The sequence below is a fragment of the Oculina patagonica genome, chromosome 12 (genome assembly GCF_052425735.1).
Source record: "Oculina patagonica isolate OP01 chromosome 12, crgOcupat, whole genome shotgun sequence".
Lineage (NCBI taxonomy): Eukaryota > Metazoa > Cnidaria > Anthozoa > Scleractinia > Oculinidae > Oculina > Oculina patagonica.
In genome coordinates this window covers 10,600,563-10,620,620 of record NC_135769.1, presented here as the reverse complement: position 1 = coordinate 10,620,620, position 20,058 = coordinate 10,600,563, and the positions used below count along the sequence as shown (strand labels likewise).

At 37.3% G+C, this 20,058-nt stretch overlaps 1 protein-coding gene across 2 annotated transcripts; it reads right to left on the bottom strand.

Moving 5' to 3' along the window:
- Nucleotides 1-7,785: 7,785 nt before the first annotated feature.
- Nucleotides 7,786-11,558, bottom strand: LOC144633330 (small cysteine-rich protein 8-like). 2 transcript variants are annotated; one of them, XM_078492221.1, is made up of 5 exons: nt 11,409-11,558; nt 10,732-10,818; nt 8,892-8,988; nt 8,636-8,744; nt 7,786-7,992 (listed from the first exon to the last, which is right to left on the bottom strand). In XM_078492221.1, exons 2-5 carry the CDS (start codon nt 10,783-10,785, stop codon nt 7,980-7,982), a joined length of 273 nt encoding a protein of 90 aa, XP_078348347.1. In that variant the 5' UTR covers nt 10,786-10,818; nt 11,409-11,558; the 3' UTR covers nt 7,786-7,979. The 2 variants fall into 2 exon arrangements, with proteins under 2 accessions (XP_078348347.1, XP_078348348.1); XM_078492222.1 differs by lacking the exons at nt 10,732-10,818; nt 11,409-11,558 and adding an exon at nt 9,561-10,660.
- Nucleotides 11,559-20,058: the final 8,500 nt, after the last annotated feature.

Sequence of the window (20,058 nt, the reverse complement as noted above, 5' to 3'; positions counted from 1 at the left end):
TAGTCAACTTTGTTTCCAGGGTGGCTAAGCTGGGCAGCAACATATTGGTTCGGAAGCAAAATTTGTGTCCGGGAAGCAAAAATGTTTTTGTTTTTTTTGTTTCCGCGAGGCAAAATTTGTTTCCGCAACATATGTTTCCCGCGTGGTTAAACTGTGAAACATTTGCGTCCGCAACAATGTTTCCTAGTTTAGCCTTATTCAATGCCTTTCATTGTTTTCTAGGTACCCGCTATAAGCAACCTTGTTGAGATCTTTAATAAGTAATGAAGTAAGACAAAGAAATCGTAGCTGTGAAGGTGGTTTGAGTATCTGGTCTGACTTTCTTGTCATACGTTTTTCACCATTTCATTTTCCCGTTTTTTGTTTCATTCTCGATTAAAATGATCTATCAAAGATACAAGTCAGTTTTTTGTGTTTGGAAATGTGGGGAAACTCTGTTTTTCGTTTTTCACTGATAATTTTCTTGTACATATATTACAAACTGACAAAGCTATTCACGTTTGTAAATCTTAAAACATTAAGCCTTAAAGGGGAAGTATTACTGGCATTTTGATTGGTTTTCGTCGAAACTGTGCTACAATACCTCTACTTGTTTAGAAAATACAGTAATCCTGGAACACCAAGAAAAAGATATCAACTGAATTCTCGTAAAAAGAACAAATCATGATCGTTTCTAGCGTTCTACCAAAGCGAGCACTTGGTGAAAACTTGAAAAATTCCGGCGGAACTTTTCAAGTTGTAATTCATTTCGACCCTTCCCACCATGGCCAGAGACACTCGTCGACAGTTTTAGTACAGTAGGTGGTTATTGATAACGAACCTTCATTTAAAGGCTTACGTTAACACTGAAATGATATGTTCCTTTGTTTTTGAAATTACACAAAATCGCCATGATACTTCACCTTTAATTGTTCGACGGATGCCCACTAATAGTGGTTTGAGTATCTGGTCTTGCTGAATAAGCATCGATTTTTAAGATTTCATTTCTTCGTATAAACCAGGTTAATCCATGTTACCACAAGGTTACACAAGGCAACTTTTAACGCAATCTTGAGCCCTTTCCAGGAGTTTCAGGGAACAAGTGAACATGGCCATAAAGGAAATAAACCTGGAAACACGAGAGCAAAAGCTGTGTGCTGATATTTTAGGGATCACAAAAAAACCGACAAAATATTTTTTAGGGAACAAGGGAACACAAGGGAATTTTGGGGTGGGAACAAGGGAACATCGGCCCCTTCTGGGAGGGGCTCAATCTTGTTGCTGCAACGGTATGTTACACGAGACGATTTTTAACGCACTGTTAAAATTAGTACAACACACGATATACGTAGGCTGATTTTGACTTTCAGCGTCGGTGGCGTTGATGTAGTAGGCTTCTGATATTTATCTTTGTAAGTTTGAAATGGAATAAATAAATAAAATGAAAAAAAAGAAAAGCAATTCAAAAACCTGCGTGGTATATATGTTACACGACATTGATTTTTTTTCGCCTGTATTACGCAGGATACACAGCATGTGCCCTGGACGACGCACAAAATTAGGCCGAACGCAACAACTGTTGCGAAAAAGCGAAATATTTGTAATCCATTGAACCAAGATATCTCCCAACACAATTTCCCTACCTTCTCGAGTAAAGCAATGTGCTAAAGCTCTTTTAAGGCAAGTGTCTGACTTACCTACCTTAAAAGAGCTTTAGCACGTTGCGAAGCTCTTTTAAGGTAAGTGGCTGATTTTCTGTCTTTAAGAAAAATACATCTGACTACTGAAGTAGTAACTACAATAATAACAATTTAAATTTATGAAGGGTCAATTTTCGTGAAGATTCAATGGCTCAGAACACCCACTAAGTATGCTGCTAAAAACAAATCCTTTATTTAGTCTGACTGTTGAAACACCGTGAGCAACACCCGGCCTCTCGTAAACAACTTAATGTTCAACGTTTTTCTTAGTGTGCAAGATTTCTCATTTTTATCATTACACCTGACACATCTTGTAAACGACCACCATTGCCTTTAGAGCTTGCAGTTTGACTTAGTTTCACCACTGGAAACAAGCAAGCAGCCAGAGGAAAGAAATTTCTCTATCTGTGCGTTAATGTACTTTGGCCTTCACCGAACATTCATAGTAGTTAAAAAACTGAGGAAGACGTTCCAGAAACAAGCACACACTTTTTGTGGCACGTAGTTGGTGTTTTGTTTGGCAACTTGATACTTATGATACCCTTTACCAAAAAACATAGATAGAATGAACCGAAAGATCAATTTCAGAGGACAAAATTGAAAAACTGATTTTGGTTTTAGGTTACAAGATGTGCGAGCTGTGATAAAACTCTTTAGAGAATGGGATAGCCATGTCAGTTTGTAATATATCACACGAGAAACAGCGTGTCCCACATTTACAAACACCAATACAACACTGTATTGTTTTTTTTTAGAGATACTTTTAATAAAGAATGAAACTAAGGAGTAAGCGAAAAAATGAAATCGTAAAAATTCGATGCTAATACAGTCAGACCAGATACTCAAACCACTATCACGGTTATGATTTCTTTGTTTTAAGGTTATAAACTATTAATGAGTTTAAGATGGTTAGTTATTGCGGGTACCAAGAAAACAATGAAAGGCATTGAATGGCACCTGCTGTAACTCAAGACACCAGTAAAATGGGTGGATGGTACTTGGAAATACTAATATTTAAAAATGTTTTGACCAAATTTGGTTAGAATAAGATAACAACTTCCAAACATCGAAGACTGAAAAAAAAGAGAAGTGAGAAATGTTGTTAATCGAAGCTGAAACAAATGAATGATCGGAGAAATGAACTCGTTAAAATCTGTAATTGGTTTCCCGTTTTTTTCCGAGTTTTTACTTTTTGACTTATTTATGAGTTTGAGAAGGTATGTAATAGCGGGCACCAAAATACAATGAAAGTCCCTTTTATCATTTGAAGATAAAAACAACTTTCGCCGGGGGTTGCTCTCCAAAAATTTCTGTGGTGGGGCGCTTTCAACCTTTACTCTATTTCAGACCAAAATATATAAGGGTTATTGACCGAGTGTGACGGCATATGTGATTTATTTCCCGCGGGGCGTGACCAAGGGCGGAGCCGCCACCAGCCTCTTAGACAGTTGGCAAAAGTCTGGCGTTATGTGATATCTTCCGCTGAAAAAAAAAAAAGAAAACCGAGTCCACTAAAAACAAAGAGATTTTCTTTACCTTAATGCAGACCTGACCCGACTTCTTAAAATGTGAATAATACAGAAATATAGTTTCTTCCAAGTATACCCAAATCTAACAGGAGTGCACAAAATGAGTTCCAAAAAGAGGCCCCTGCAAATTTAAGAAGTCAATTAAATTTTCAGGGGCCTCTTTTTGGAACTCATTAGACAACGAGGCCCGCCTTGAAGAATCTTTGGCGGGTTTCAAAAGTTCATTAATAGAACATGGTTTTTAAATCTGTTGTATCATCTAGGGACTTTAATGATTTAGCGTAGTTTATTGATTTCTTAATTTATTGTTATTTTCATAAGACACGACCACATCAGCTATTATGCTGCAATATTTATCGTGTATAAATAAAAGCTATTATTATTATTATTATTATTATTATTATTATTATTAAAATATATACCTTATTTGCGATCAAAAGGGTCAAAATCAATATCAATATCATTTTAGACCAAAACAGCTCGAAAACCAAACCCTTTGGCGCCTCACGTACATACATTGCTTATATCATTTTGACCACTATACTTAGAGATCTATTTTCAATGACTTTCTTGAGCAAATCGAGTTACATATTTCAAAGCTCTTATTGTTTTTATTTCTTCTTAATATGGCATTGATGGAAGCACGCCGCTATACCCTCACAGCGCAAAAGAAACAAACTAACTTATCAGTTATGATACAGGGACCGCGCAGGAAATATTTGAGTGGGGGGGGGGGGGGCTTAAAGTCGAACGCGGAAGCTTTAGCCAACTGGGGGAGGGGGGACGGAGGCATGCTCCTCCAGGAAAATTTGGATTACAAATTCTCTTGAATACCAAAAAATGCATTTGAAATTACAAATTTAACCGTTTATCATCAGAGCTTAAAATTTTTTGTACAAGTAATGCTTAAAACAATAAAACGTTGTGATAAAGAGACGTTGCTCCACAAAATGTTCGATATAACTACTCATCGACTTACATCAAGACACGAACCTTTATCACCATGTTGAAGTATCCGCAACTAAGATGTTACCAGAACGAATGAAAACAGAAAAGACAATTTCACTTTCATTGTTAGAAAATGAATTACCTTAAGCATGGGCTGAAAAACAAACAGTATAAATTATAAACTTATAAACTTAGCCCATTTGTTCGGATCGAAAATGACCAATGATGGAACAGGCCTTTTTTTCATGAGAAGTCCACTCACCCTCAAAAAGCCAGTTTTAAATAATAATATAAGAAATAAAGGGCATGATCCTGTTATAGCCTAACATTTTTTCATAACTGAAACCTTCAATACAGTTATCCACAATTACAAGTTGTTTATTATGTATCTAAGTTGAAGGTGAGTCTATTTTAGAAATAGTATTTGCTGTTACTTTCGTCCTTTAGAAACTAAATCAATAATATGGCGTCCAGAAACGATTTTTTTCAGTAATTTTTCGTTTGGCTTTTTATTCATTATATTTTTTTCTTTTTACTGAAAAAAGTGGGGGGCTAAAGCCCCCTTAGCCCCTCCCTCACCGCGGTCCCTGTGATACAGTTGCCTATTTCTGTACTGTTTCCTATGGCTGTCTTTACCTGGAGCTGTGCATCAGGTAAGCCGTGTACATGTATTCGTTTCTGTTCATCTCCCTACCCCCTCCCTACCTGGTACACAGTACTAGCGACATAACCACACATGTCCTTTCTACTACCCCCTAAAACATGCTAACAAAGGGCAGAATAGTGATCAAGAAACCTGTGGGGAGTAGGAGAGCGGCACTTTGTCAGTTTTCTCAAAACGCTTTTTGCCTCAACTTCCTCGCCACGGAGTTCACATGCTTCCTCACCCACCTAAAGAGTTTACAGCGGTGAAACGCAAAACTGACGTCACCTCCGGTTTTCGGCGCCTCGAACTTTTCTAAGAATTTGACTCGAAAATTTGCAAACTTTTGTAGGAAAATGTTATAGAAATAGTACGGTGAAAGAAAATTCCAAGCTGGGAATCTCAGTGGAGATCAATTATCAAATTTCCCATCCATAAGCTCCGTATAAACCTTAACTTTCTAGGGACGGCGTTAACTTTTGGCTTTAAAGCGGAAGCTTTCGGAAAATTTAAGACTTTGTATGGAGAATTTTGGCGGAAATTGCGCAGGAACTGCGCACGCGCGCGGCGTTTGACCGCTGTGTACCTAAACAAGGAGTTAACAAGTTAAATAGTTTGCGGATTGTTTGTTGTGGTGTCCAAAGTAAGTCGTCATATTGTGTCCGACACACCGACCGATGTAGCGATCGAGACACCCTATAAGATACATGATCCTAAAAACTAACGTTATAAGAATCCCTTCCAAAATAACCTTTAGCTTTTAACAACACCCCTGCGTGAACTCCCAGGGCAATCTATCGAAAATTAGACCTCGCTTGCATAGTCAATAGGATTCTGAGTTTGCTTGGTAGTCGGTCACTGGGTTATGCCAATGGTTGATATCCAATGGCCTGCCCCTACGCCAAGAATTGAAACTGGAAATACATTATCAGTGCTCCTGTTTTAATACCAGCTTAAAAGGATTAAGAGATACATATAAGTTTCAACAATTACCATTAGAACTAGTTTCCTTAAACCTCTCCTTCCAAACTTAACCTTTAACAATATTTAATATTCACCATAACATACTGCTCAAACTATTTCATTCTTATTGGTTGATGGTAGTAACCAAAAATAAACTTAAGCTTTACTCTAACAGCTCATACAATCTAAGGTTTCAGCTTTTAAGAGGCTGTCTCTCTGAAAACCGCACACTCGCATTAACGTCAAAACACAATTTTGCTTGAGACTCTGGCAACTGAAAGACCTTAGCGAGGCTAGAACTAAAACAGATTTAGTTTGATTTAAAATGATTTTCTGGCCGCGTTAGGAGCCATTAAATATTTTGCCCCTTCAGGCCCGCTGCAACGTCTGGAAAATTAGAAAAATATGCAATTTTCGAGCCGCTGTGAAATATTTCATTTGTATGGAACACCGACATTTTTATATTAATTTGTTCATAGCCATTTCTAGTTTTCTAAGAAAGTGGCAAGTTTTCCCTCGATTTACCTTGAAATGCGAAATCAAGGATATAATGACCACTACTAATCGGCATCGAACGAAGGCTGAAAATGACCTTGATTTAGAAGCGAATAATTCAATTTCGGGACCTAGCTGATAACTATACTCTACACAACCAAAAAGTGTAGTCCTTTATCGGTAAAATATGCAAAATCCCATGTACGTTTTCAGTATTTCAAAAGTTATGACCGTTTGTATATCAGCACATGTGCGAGTATCAAAATCGATTCACAAGAGAAGATTTTGTCATAAATACAGCTTACCTGCTTTCCACCCCGGGTATATTCCACCTTTTGCTATTTTCCAATCTTCCAGATAGCTGAATTCTAATGCAGTTTCAACAAATAGGCAGGTATCACCTTTCAAACTTGTGGATGGCTTCTATCGATCGAGTCTCTTGTTTATAGCGAACCAAAGCTCAAAAATTCGGAGACTTAAATTTCGAAGAAATATCCCCATTTAGGTTGGTTGTAGGCTGCTTGATGCTGCTTCCACAGAGGTCCGCTCAAAAGGGGACACCGCTGATTGCATGTCTCAAGAAACTCAAGACCGCTGATGTTAAAAAATCATACTTTTTAGTTCTTATTTATCAAACTTTAAGTTCTCGAATCTCGATTTTCTCACTTAATACCAACCTTGAACAGTTAATAGTCTGATTCTCGAAGAATTAAGCTCTTAACTGATTTTTCGATACGCTATTTAGCTCGAAAGGTGGCCATGGTTTTGAGCTTTGGTTCGCTATAAACAAGAGACTCGATCGATAGAAGCCATCCACAAGTTTGGAAGGTGATATCTGCCTATTTGTTGGAACTGTATTGGAATAGACGATTTTCGTATTCTCGGTATTGGACTGGAACTAGCTTGCAATGGAGGCTAATGCGGGGGAATATCATCAAAAATAGCTTCATCTCATTTACATTTGAAAAGATTGCCCGCATTAGCCTCCATTGCAAAATGGAAAATAAAAATGGAAAATGGAAAAGTAAATTTTACCGCAGGTTTCGTCTTTCACTTTACAGTTTTACAACAGTGTCCAAAATATCGACGAAAATCAACACGACGTAGGTAATGCACGACAGAGAATCCACTGGCATTGTTAGTGTGGGATCAGATCTTAATTAAGATCTTAATTTGTTGCTTGGACCCCCTGCCAGGCGAACCCTGTTTTCCGGGGACCGGAGTCATGGAGCCAGGCTTTTTTTAATTTGGACCTGGCAGTTATTCTAAAAATTCGAACCTTTATAAAGACGAAGGGGATGGAAGATGCACGCTGCATCGTTACGAGGTTTCCATGGGCTGCAATGACAATGACAATGCTGGGGTGGTCGGCGCGCAACTGTCCTATTTCTCCGTTTCCAGCTTTACATGAACTTTAGTTGTGTCATCCGTCCTTTTCATTCCACTGATAACTTTTTCAATTTTTTCTACATCCTCGATTTAATTTTTAGTATCATAAATACAAGAGTGGAAACAAAAAAAACCAACATTCTTGAATGATTCAGCCTTTATTTATACCATTTTACATTATTTTTTTGGGTTTTATGAAGATTACAAGTAAGTCTTGCCTTATGGGTACCCGCAATTCACTCCATTACTTTAGCGTCTATTTTATCAGCTAATCATTTTGTTACTAAGTTAAGGCCGTCATTTCGTTGGTAGAGACACACATCATTGCCACCATCAGTTCGGTATCCTGGGAAAAGAATAAGAAAATTCAATACCCATGACACATACCACTCAGATGTAACCTTTGTTTTCAAGGCGAAGAGAAGAAAACAACTGACGCAGTGTTGGCAGCCGTTTAATAATGCGATTAATACATAAAATTTCTTAGATTTGCTTTCAAAATGTTTCCCACAACAAACATTTTTGCGTGGCAACATAAGTACAAGGCTTTTTCAAATAGGATTCAATTGGAATAGTTGCCAGTCAGATATTAAAACATTTGTAATTGTGCGGGCATATAAGTAATGTGAATCGTCGTATAAGTGGTGTGAGTCGTCATATAATTACCTACAGTTCCTGTGGATTGTCATTATAACATTTATGGAGTCTTCCATCCATAAATTCTTATTACAGCAAGAATAGTCGGGGCCGATTAAGGTTCTCTTTTCAGTGCCACTTTTGCATTTTCGCAGGCATGGAAAGGCATAATTTCGGCGAATATATTTTTGAAGGGAATGAAAGAAAAGACACTGGTGTGTACATGCAAGTGTGTTAAATATTTAGTGATCTGCTATCGAGAATAGAAGAATGTGATGCAAGAGTTTTACTGACGAGGTTTTTATCATGACAGCATCAACAGTAATTAGCTTGGTGATTCGCTAAATTCATACCCAGGGCAGCAGCAATAGGAACCCGGTGCACATGAGTACTGGGGGCACACATGGCCGAAGCAAGGAAAAAGGACATGGACACAAGCTCCATGATTTGGTTCACAAGACTCTGTAAATGAGAAGAGATTTTTCACTTGTTGGCCATAAAAGAGTCAGGCCCAAACCTGAGAAACATTTGATTTAAGTTTTCATGTCCATATAAAAGTTAAAAGAAAAAAATTTGACAAGGAAAGGTCGCCATGAAAGGAGCACTCACCACGTTTGGCACGAACATGCATGGAGTCTTGGCGTGCTCCCTGCACGGTAATGGTCCCCAGAATAATCATCAGCAGGCACAAATGAAACATTGTTAACTGTAACAGAAAAACAATCGATATGCTTATGAAATCACCAAAAGCCACTGGGCTTGGGTTTGGAAAGGACGTATATCGCTGTGGTTAGTTTGACTTAAGAAAGGAACGAAAAATGGAAATTGGACATCAAAGTGCTCAAGAAAGAAAAGCTTTGGCGACTGAACTCTAACTACTGGGACGATTGTGAACTAATTATTCATATCCACCTCAGCAGACTTCTAACAGAAGCTAAGAACACCAAAACACCTAACCATAAAAACCCGAGTTCACGCAAAATAGCAGCCGTACGTTTAACAAAATAAAAAGCAAAACATTGCTTCTCATGGCCTCTCATACCTCTTCCTGATGAAGGATTCGATTCTTAGAGGAGCCCATAGACTCCTGATTCTTATCAACACGTAACCTCATTTTTTTCTAACAGTTGAAAACTTCCTGAAAAGATGTGACATTTTTTCGCGTCGGCTGCTCTATCTACCCGAACGTTGTGTTTACTGGATATTGTCTAAAAAGATGGTGTATATCCCCGCACTTGAAATAAAATTATTGGTTTGTTTAACTCCGATCATTCCTACCTTTCTCTTGGAACTTGTATTGGATCGCAGCGCGATGGGAAATACTTTCTTCAAGTACTGACTAAGAATGGCCAGAGTTGCTCTTATTTAAACCCTTTAGACTTAATTTATGCTTAATTTATGTATAATTTATGCTTTTGCGTGCCGGTAGCCCTCTGTAGTAATGTGGATGACATTGCGTCAGCTAAAAGCATTCCTACACGTCAATTACGTTACATTGACTACAAAAACATAACGGTCTCTTTTCCTGTCATTTATAAATATCCCCCAGACAGGAGAATGAATGTTATTCCATTTCCCAGTCCCCGAAGTTTTATTTTGTTTATATAATTATTTACCTGACAAAAGAACATTCCTTTGTTAGTCTTGACTTGTCAAATGTGTAACCCATTACACCTGCTGGTTAGCGAAGAATCTGCTAGCTAGCGGAATTCCCATATATATATCGTTTATTTTTCTTTTATTAGCGAAAGAAAGTTGCTCTTTTTCTTTTATCGATATATAGCTCTCTGCAACAACTTATTTATTTTAAAAAAATCAGTCCTTCGGGGTAACTAAAGGTTGGTTTTAAATTTTTGGATGCCTGCGGAAGTGCTGGGGAATATCACGGAAATATTGCATGTTAAAAACTTGTAATTGTTTTGACTATTGTTATTAATAATTGGAAAACACTTAAAAACATAATTGTTAACATTTCAAAACGTTTCCTCGCGCATGGAAACTATTTTTATCTTAAATAACGTGTTATTGTCTCAATTCAATTTATCTTCTTTGTTTCATGTTTCTATAATATCCAGCCTTTCTTTGGTACATTCTCCATTAGATTTTTCTCAAAGTGCGCAATATAATAACTAGAACATTATTTGAACGCAAAATGGATAGCTGTGCAAAATCTTAAGAGGCTGTCTTTCTTAAAAGTACCCACTCAAATTCTCGTCAAAAAATAATTTTGCCTGAAACTCTGGCAACTGCAAGACTTTACCGAGGCTAAAACTAAAACAGATTTGCTTTGATTCAAAATAATTTTCTGGCCGGACTAGGAGATATAATATTTTGCCATTACGGGCTACCCGTTAATATAGCGGTCTGTAGTAGTAACTTTATGACTACAACGGCTTGAAAGACAGTTTATACCTTGCCTAGTGCTTAGCTTAAATTTAGTTTAGCTTACGTCTTGATGAATTTGCTCTGAATCAGGTGAAGAAACAGAACAAACATGAATCATCGCTTCGATGTTCTACTTGGTTCCCATGGCAAGCTAGAGAGAACAGTGATTAGAAACGAAAATAGAGAGATTAGGTCTAAATCACATCACGGATCACACCTACAGACAGCATCAAAAACACCACGGAAGCAAGGTTAAGCACTAGACAATGCTAATGACGTCTTGCTTCCGTCATGTTTTCACTGATGCTGTCTGTATGTGTGATCCGTGAGGGAATGCTTCGAGGGAATGCGCCACGAATGGGAGAACCAAATGCTATATTGACTCAGTGAAAATCGCCAAGCACGCTGTCACTGGTAAAATATTGGCGGCTTTTGACTACAACGCCTTGAAAGACAGTTTAGTCATTGTCTAGTGCTTAACTTAAATATTGAATCTGCTCCGGAGAAGCACAAAAAACATGAATTGTCGCTTCGATGTCCCACTTGGCTTTCATGGCAAGCTAGGGAAAAAACGGTAAATTAAAAACGAAAATCGGTGAATTATGTCTAATTTACATCACACGGATCACACTTACAGAAAGCATTGAAAACACCACGGAAGCAAGGTAGACCATCTTATTTATATATCTTTTGTATTATATATTAGCTTCTAAAATATTCTCGATTTATTATCATACGTACCCTTACATTTCGACTACAAGGATGCCGTCCCCATACTATTTCGCGCGTGAGTTGAAACAGTCGGCCTTTTTGATCTGTCGTACCGTTTCTCCATTTTTTTTTGTTCGTGATGTTTGCACATCCAAGCCCGTGATGCCATGATAGATATATTAGATAAAAAAACATATGATATAACTGAAATCACTAGCCATTAAATATTTCTAACAAAATAAACCACGTCATAAAACGCTTTACAATAAGCGAGCAAGTGGAAATGAGAAGATCGACATAGCAAGGCCATGTCCTTCGAATGGAGCACCCCTTTCATCCACCTTCAGCTCTTACATGGGAACCAGGAGACGGAGGAGGAGACGGGGGTCGACCGCAGACAAATGATGATGACGATTATGAAATCAACGCTTTGAACAGAAATGCATCTTTATTAAGCTTTATTACTGTAGAGAAAAGGAGTTGGGTGATAAAAGCCGGCCCTAAAGATTTGTAAGTTTCATGGGATCGTCAAAAAGATAAAAGGCCTTACAGAGCTGTTATTTTCCTGAAAGTGACAGATCGTGATAGCGATTTACCGGTAAAATCCATTGGAATGGTGGGTGGGATTGCGGGGAAAATCGATCGGGGTTGTAGAAGTGGAAAGAATCTATTGTATGGACTCTTTTTTATTTCATGTTTATATATTGGTTGATATGGCAGTGCTTGGGAATATCAGGGAAGTAACGCATGTTAAACACGAGTAATTGTTTTGACTATCAAGTTTTGTTTAATGACTCTATAATAGATTCGTGGCGCCACCAGTCTCAACAAAGTTGTTATTAAGTAATAATTAGCAAACATATTTGGATCGTTATCAACATTGTAAATACGATTCTTTTGGAAAAGGTTATTGCCATTTCCATGTAAATTATGAAAATTATTTTTATCAAGAATAGTTATGAGCAGGTGTTATTGTTTCAGTTAAATCTAAAAGGCTTATTTGCAATAAAAATTTTCGATCTATATCTTCTTTGTAGTTCTATAATATCCAGCCTTTCTTTGATAGTTTATCGACGTACATTACACGTTTTCTCAAAGTGCGCAAAATAAAAATTAGAACATACCGTTTGAACGAAAAATGTGCAGTCAGTATAGAAAATCTTCTTTTCCGATGAGAACCAAAAATACACCTGAGATTAGTCCTTGTGGAAATTTCTGTATCATCAGAGAATGATGCAGATCTTCGTTTTAGGAAAAAATGAGTTTTGATAATACATGACCAAGAAGAAGCGAACCATTCTATCACGGTAAACGTTTGATAAAGGAATCAAAAGGAATAGTAGCTCTGAACATATGGTCTAATACCTCTGCTTGTGCGGCACTATCTTGATCTTTTATTCAGTTTGAGAAAAAATAGCAGCTCTGTAAGGCTATCCGCCTTTTTGACGATCCCTTGAAACGTGCAAATCTTTAGTGGTTTTACCACCCAACTCCTTTTCTCTACAGTAATAAAGATGCATTTCTGTTAAAGGCGTTGATTTCATAATCGTCATCATCATTTGTCTGCGGTCGACCCCTGTCTCCTTCTTCCTTCTGGTTTCCATGTGAGAGCTGAACGTGGATGAAAGGGGTGCTCCGTTCGAAGGACACGGCCTTGCTATGTCGATCTTCTCATTTCCACTTGCTCACTTATTGTAAAGCGTTTTATGTCGACGTGATTTATTTTGTTCGAAGTACTTAATGGCTAGTGATTTCAGTTATATCATATGTTTTTTTTATCTAATATATCTATCACGGGCTTGGCCGTGCAAACATCACGAAGAAAACAAAATGGAGAAACGGTACGACAGACCAAAAAGGCCGACTGTTTCAACTGACGCGCGAAATAGTATGGGGGCCGCATCCTTGTAGTCGAAATGTAAGGGTACGTATGATAATAAATAGCGAATATTTTAGAAGCTAATATATAATAGAAAAGATATATAAATAAGATGGTGTACCTTGCTTCCGTGATGTTTTCAATGCTTTCTGTATGTGTGATCCGTGTGATGTAAATTAGATCTAATTTAGCGAATTTCGTTTCCAATTTACCGTTTATTCCCTAGCTTGTCATGAAAGCCAAGTGGGAAGTCAAAGCGACAATTCATGTTTGTTGTGCTTCTCCGGAGCAGATTCAACAGAATTTAAGTTAAGCACTAAACAATGACTAAACTGTTTTTCAAGGCGTTTTAGTCAAAGCCGCCAATATTTTACCAGTGACAGCGTGCTTGGCGATTTTCACTGAGTCAATATAGTATTTGGTTCTCTCATTCGTGGCGCATTCGCTCGAAGCATTCCCTCACGGATCACACATACAGACAGCATCAGTGAAAACACCACGGAAGCAAGACGGTCTACCTTGCTTCCGTGGTGTTTTTGATGCTGTCTTTAGGTGTGATCTGTGATGTGATTTAGACCTAATCTCGCTATTTTTCGTTTCCAGCTCACTTTTCTATCTCTGGCTTGCCATGGAAACCAAGTCGAACATCGAAGCGATGATTCATGTTTGTTCTGTTTCTTCACCTGATCCAGAGCAAATTCATCATGACGTAAGCTAAACTAAATTTAAGCTAAGCACTAGGCAAGGTATTAACTGTCTTTGATGCCGTTGTAGTCATAACGCAATTACTACAGACCGCTATATTAACGGGTAGCCCGTAATGGCAAAATATTATATCTCCTAGTGCGGCCAGAAAATTATTTTGAATCAAAGCAAATCTGTTTTAGTTTTAGCCTCGGTAAAGTCTTGCAGTTGCCAGAGTTTCAGGCAAAATTATTTTTTGACGCGAATTTGAGTGGGTGCTTTTAAGAAAGACAGCCTGTTAAGTTTTCATGAAAACTAGATTTTGCACAACTATACATTTTTCGTTCAAATAATGTTCTAGTTATTATATTGCGCACTTTGAGAAAAATCTAATGGAGAATGTACCAAAGAAAGGCTGGATATTATAGAAACATGAAGCAAAGAAGATAAATTGAATTGAAACAATAATACGTTATTTAAGATAAAAATAGTTTTTACGGCGAAGAAGGGAAAGAGAAGCTAGAAGGATAGAACACGGGCGATCCAGGCGATCGTGATCGCCCCAATCGCCGAAGTCCTTAGCAATCGCCCCGATCGCAAGAAAACTTTGTGAAGTGACAGAGGCGAAAGAAACGATCCGGGCGATTATATGAAAACCAGGCTTAAAAATCGTGAGGGCTATTGTAAAATAAAGGCTAAAACCCTTTTATGAAACCTTTTGGATGCCTGCGGCAGTGTTGGGGAATATCACGGAAATATTGCATGTTAAAAACTTGTTATTGTTTTGACTATAGTTATTAATAATTGGAAAACACTTAGCAATATTTGGATCGTTCCTCGCGCGTGGAAACTATATTTTTATCTTAAATAACGTGTTATTGTTTCAATTCAATTTATCTTCTTTGTTCCATGTTTCTATAATATCCAGCCTTTCTTTGATACATTCTTGATAAGATTTTTCTCAAAGTGCGCAATATAATAATTAGAACATTATTTGAACGAAAAATGTACAGCTGTGCAAATCTAGTTTTCATGAAAACTTAAACCACTTTTTATGTAAGTGACATAAACCTTCGTGAAAATTTCTACAACGGCTTAGTGATAAAGATTTCGTTTTCGAAGAAAAATGCGTTTTGATAAAAGATGATTTGAAAAAATTGACCCTTTCACATATCGAAGACATATTAGCTCTGTTACTGAGTTAAAACATACGGCAGACTTATGCGCCTACCGGCGTGTTGAGATTGGATGAAAGTGAGAGCATTCACCAATTGGTGAAACTGTTTTGTATTACATAGCACGATAAGTTTACTTAAAGGCACTTGGCAGTTTATTACTGATTTGTATCAAGTTTCATATGAGATCAAAAGTGATAAAACCTGCATGCGTAGGCGATCAAGAAATTGGACTAGACAGAAGTAAAACTCATTTCGATCACCTGTTGTCATATGCAAATAACCTGATTAACGAATGAAATGGTTGGCAGATGAAATCTTTTCATTCGCGAATACAACTTGCATGCTTTTGTTTGGAAATTTACGCTTTCTTCGCATTTTAAACTTCAGTTGGGGGATATACGTCGAACTGATTGATAAAAAGATAAAAACAGTTGTTTGGAACACCTGTAGTCACTGAACGATTGGAAGGTGAATTTGTTTGTTTACAACACTTGAAGTCAAGTCATACAGTATTCCCTCGGAGTAACTCAGTGAAAATCGCGAAAGTTCTCGGTTAAAAAATAAAGGTTAAAAACCATTGTATCAATTGCCTTTGAATGATTCATTTGGCAGTGTTATAGATAGAAGATCAGAGGAATAGCCCATGTTTAAAATACCTTCCCGTTAATATAGCGGACTGTAGTAATTGCTTTATGACTACAGCGGCATGAAAGACAGTTTAGTCATTGCCTTGTGCTTAGCTTAAATTTAGTTTAGCTAAGTCCTGCTGAATTTGCTCTGAATCATGTTGAGAAACAGAACAAACATGAGTCATCACTTCGATGTTCTACTTGGCTTTGATGGCAAGCTAGAGAGAAAACAGTGAGTTGGAAGCGAAAATGGCTGAATTAGGTTTAAATTACATCATGGATCACACATGCTGGAAGAATTGAAAACACCACGGAAGCAAGGTAGACCTTCTTATTTATAAATCTTTTTTATTATATATTAGCTTCTAAAATCTTCTCGTTTTATATATTATCAAACGTACTTTTATATTTCGACTGTAATGATGAGATACACATACTATGTCGTGCGCCAGTTAACACAGCCCGCTTATTTGGTCTGTTGTTTAGCAGCGTTCCGTTTTTCTAAGTTTGTCTTCTACGTCCGTCATACCATGATATAAACGTATAGATAAGATATAATAAGATGTGTTAAAACTAAAATCACTAGCCATTAAATATTTCTAACAAAATAAACCACGTCATAAAACGCTTTACAATAAGCGAGCAAGTGGAAATGAGAAGATCGACATAGCAAGCCCATGTCCTTTGAATGGAGCACCCCTTTCATATAAGTTCAGCTCGTACATGGGAACCAGAAGGAAGGAGGAGACGGGGGTCGACCGCAGACAAATGATGATGACGATTATGAAATCAACGCTTTAAACAGAAATGCATCTTTATTAAGCTTTATTACTGTAGAGAAAAGGAGTTGGGTGATAAAAGCCGGCCCTAAAGATTTGTAAGTTTCATGGGATCGTCAAAAAGATAAAAGGCCTTACAGAGCTGTTATTTTCCTGAAAGTGACAGATCGTGATAGCGATTTACCGGTAAAATCCACTGGAATGGTGGGTGGGATTGCGGGGAAAATCGATCGGGGTTCTAGAAGTGGAAAGAATCTATTGTATGGACTCTTTTTTATTTCATGTTAATATATTGGTTGATATGGCAGTGCTTGGGAATATCAGGGAAGTAACACATGTTAAACACGAGTAATTGTTTTGACTATCAAGTTTTGTTTAATGACTCTATAATAGATTCGTGGCGCCACCAGTCTCAACAAAGGTGTTAGTCAGTAATAATTAACAAACATATTTGGATCGTTATCAACATTGTAAATAACAATTCTTTTGGAAAAGGTTATTGCCATTTCCATGTAAATTATTTTTAATAGTATGAAAATTATTTTTATCAAGAATAGTTATGAGCAGGTGTTATTGTTTCAGTTAAATCTAAAAGGCTTATTTGTAATAAAAACTTTCGATCTATATTTTCTTTGTTTCTTGTTTCTATTATATCCAGCCTTTCTTTGATAGTTTATCGACGTACATTACACGTTTTCTCAAAGTGCGCAAAATAAAAATTAGAACATACCGTTTGAACGAAAAATGTGCAGTCAGTATAGAAAATCTTCTTTTCCGATGAGAACCAAAAATACACCTGAGATTAGTCCTTGTGGAAATTTCTGTTTCATCAGAGAATGATGCAGATCTTCGTTTTAGGAAAAAATGAGTTTTGATAATACATGATCAAGAAGAAGCGAACCATTCTATCACGGTAAACGTTTAATTTGATAAAGGAATCAAAAGGAATAGTAGCTCTGAACATATGGCCTATTCCCATTGCTTGTACGGCACTATCTTGATCTTTTATTCAGTTTGAGAAAAATAGCAGCTCTGGAAGGCTATCCGCCTTTTTGACGATCCCTTGAAACGCGCAAATCTTTAGTGGTTTTACCACCCAACTCCTTTTCTCTACAGTAATAAAGATGCATTTCTGTTTAAGGCGTTGATTTCATAATCGTCATCATCATTTGTCTGCGGTCGACCCCTGTCTCCTTCTTCCTTCTCGGTTCCCATGTGAGAGCTGAGCGTGGATGAAACGGGTGCTCCATTCGAAGGACATGGCCTTGCTATGTCGATCTTCTCATTTCCACTTGCTCGCTTATTGTAAAGCGTTTTATGTCGACGTGATTTATTTTGTTCGAAGTATTTAATGGCTAGTGATTTCAGTTATATCATATGTTTTTATTATCTAATATATCTATCATGGCATCACGGGCTTGGATGTGCAAACATCACGAAGAAAACAAAATGGAGAAACGGTACGACAGACCAAAAAGGCCGACTGTTTCAACTCACGCGCGAAATAGTATGGGGGCCGCATCCTTGTAGTCGAAATGTAAGGGTACGTATGATAATAAATCGAGAATATTTTAGAAGCTAATATATAATACAAAAGATATATAAATAAGATGGTCTACCTTGCTTCCGTGGTGTTTTCAATGCTTTCTGTATGTGTGATCCGTGTGATGTAAATTAGACCTAATTCACCGATTTTCGTTTCCAATTTACCGTTTATTTCCTAGCTTGCCATGAAAGCCAAGTGGGACTTCAAAGCGACAATTCATGTTTTTTGTGCTTCTCCGGAGCAGATTCAACAGAATTTAAGTTAAGCACTAAACAATGACTAAACTGTCTTTCAAGGCGTTTTAGTCAAAGCCGACAATATTTTACCAGTGACAGCGCGCTCGGCGATTTTCACTGAGTCAATATAGTATTTGGTTCTCCCATTCGTGGCGCATTCGCTCGAAGCATTCCCTCGATCACGGATCACACATACAGACAGCATCAGTGAAAACACCACGGAAGCAAGACGGTCTACCTTGCTTCCGTGGTGTTTTTGATGCTGTCTGTAGGTGTGATCCGTGATGTGATTTAGACCTAATCTCGCTATTTTCGTTTCCAGCTCACTTTTCTCTCTCTAGCTTGCCATGGAAACCAAGTCGAACATCGAAGCGATGATTCATCTTTGTTCTGTTTCTCAACATGATCCAGAGCAAATTCATCATGACGTAAGCTAACCTAAATTTAAGCTAAGCACTAGGCAAGGTATTAACTGTCTTTCATGCCGTTGTAGTCATAACGCAATTACTACAGTCCGCTATATTAACGGGTAGGTATTTTAAACATGGGCTATTTCGACATATATCCCCCAACTGAACATATTAACATATTAACAGAGCTAATATGTCTTCGATATGTGAAAGGGTCAATTTTTTCAAATCATCTTTTATCAAAACGCATTTTTCTTTGAAAACGAAATCTGTATCACTAAACCGTTGTAGCAATTTTCACGAAGGTTTATGTTACTGACATATAAAGTGGTTCAAGAGGCCGTCTTTCTTAAAAACACCCACTCAAATTTGCGTCCAAAAATAATTTTGCCTGAAACTCTGGCAACTGAAAGACTTTACCGAGGCTAGAGCTAAAACAGGTTTGGCTAGATTCAAAATGATTTTTAGGCCGCGTTAGGAGCCATCAAATATTTTGCCCTTTCGGGACCTGCCGCAACGTCTGAAAAATTAGAAAAATAGCCATTTTCGATCCGCTGTCAAATATTTTCCGCATCAAACACCGACAATTTTTATATCAATTTGTTTATAAACATTTCTAGTTTTCTTATCCCGATTTTCTTAGAAAGTAGCACTTCCCCCTCGATTTATCTGGCTATGTGAAATCAAGGCCTATAATGACCACTATTGATCGGCATCGAACGAAGGTTGAAAAATGGCCTTTGATCGTTAAAAACATAGTTGTTAACATTTCAAAACGTTTCCCCACGCGTGAAAACTATTTTTATCTTAAATAACGTGTTATTGTTTCAATTAAATTTATCTTCTTTGTTCCATGTTTCTATAATATCCAGCCTTTCTTTGATACATTCTCCATTAGATTTTTCTAAAAGTGCGCAATATAATAATTAGAACATTATTTGAACGAAAAATGTACAGCTGTGCAAATCTAGTTTTCATGAAAACTTAAACCACTTTATATGTAAGTGACATAAACCTTCGCGAAAATTTCTACAACGGCTTAGTGATACAGATTTCGTTTTCGAAGAAAAATGCGTTTTGATAAAAGATGATTTGAAAAAATTGACCCTTTCACATATCGAAGACATATTAGCTCTGTTACTGAGTTAAAACATACGGCGGACTTATGCGCCTACCGGCGTGTTGAGATTAGATGTTAGTGAGAGCATTCACCAATTGGTGAAACTGTTTTGTATTACATAGCACGATAAGTTTACTTAAAGGCACTAGGCAGTTTATTACTAATTTGTATCAAGTTTCATATGAGATCAAAAGTGATAAAACCTGCGTGCGTAGGCGA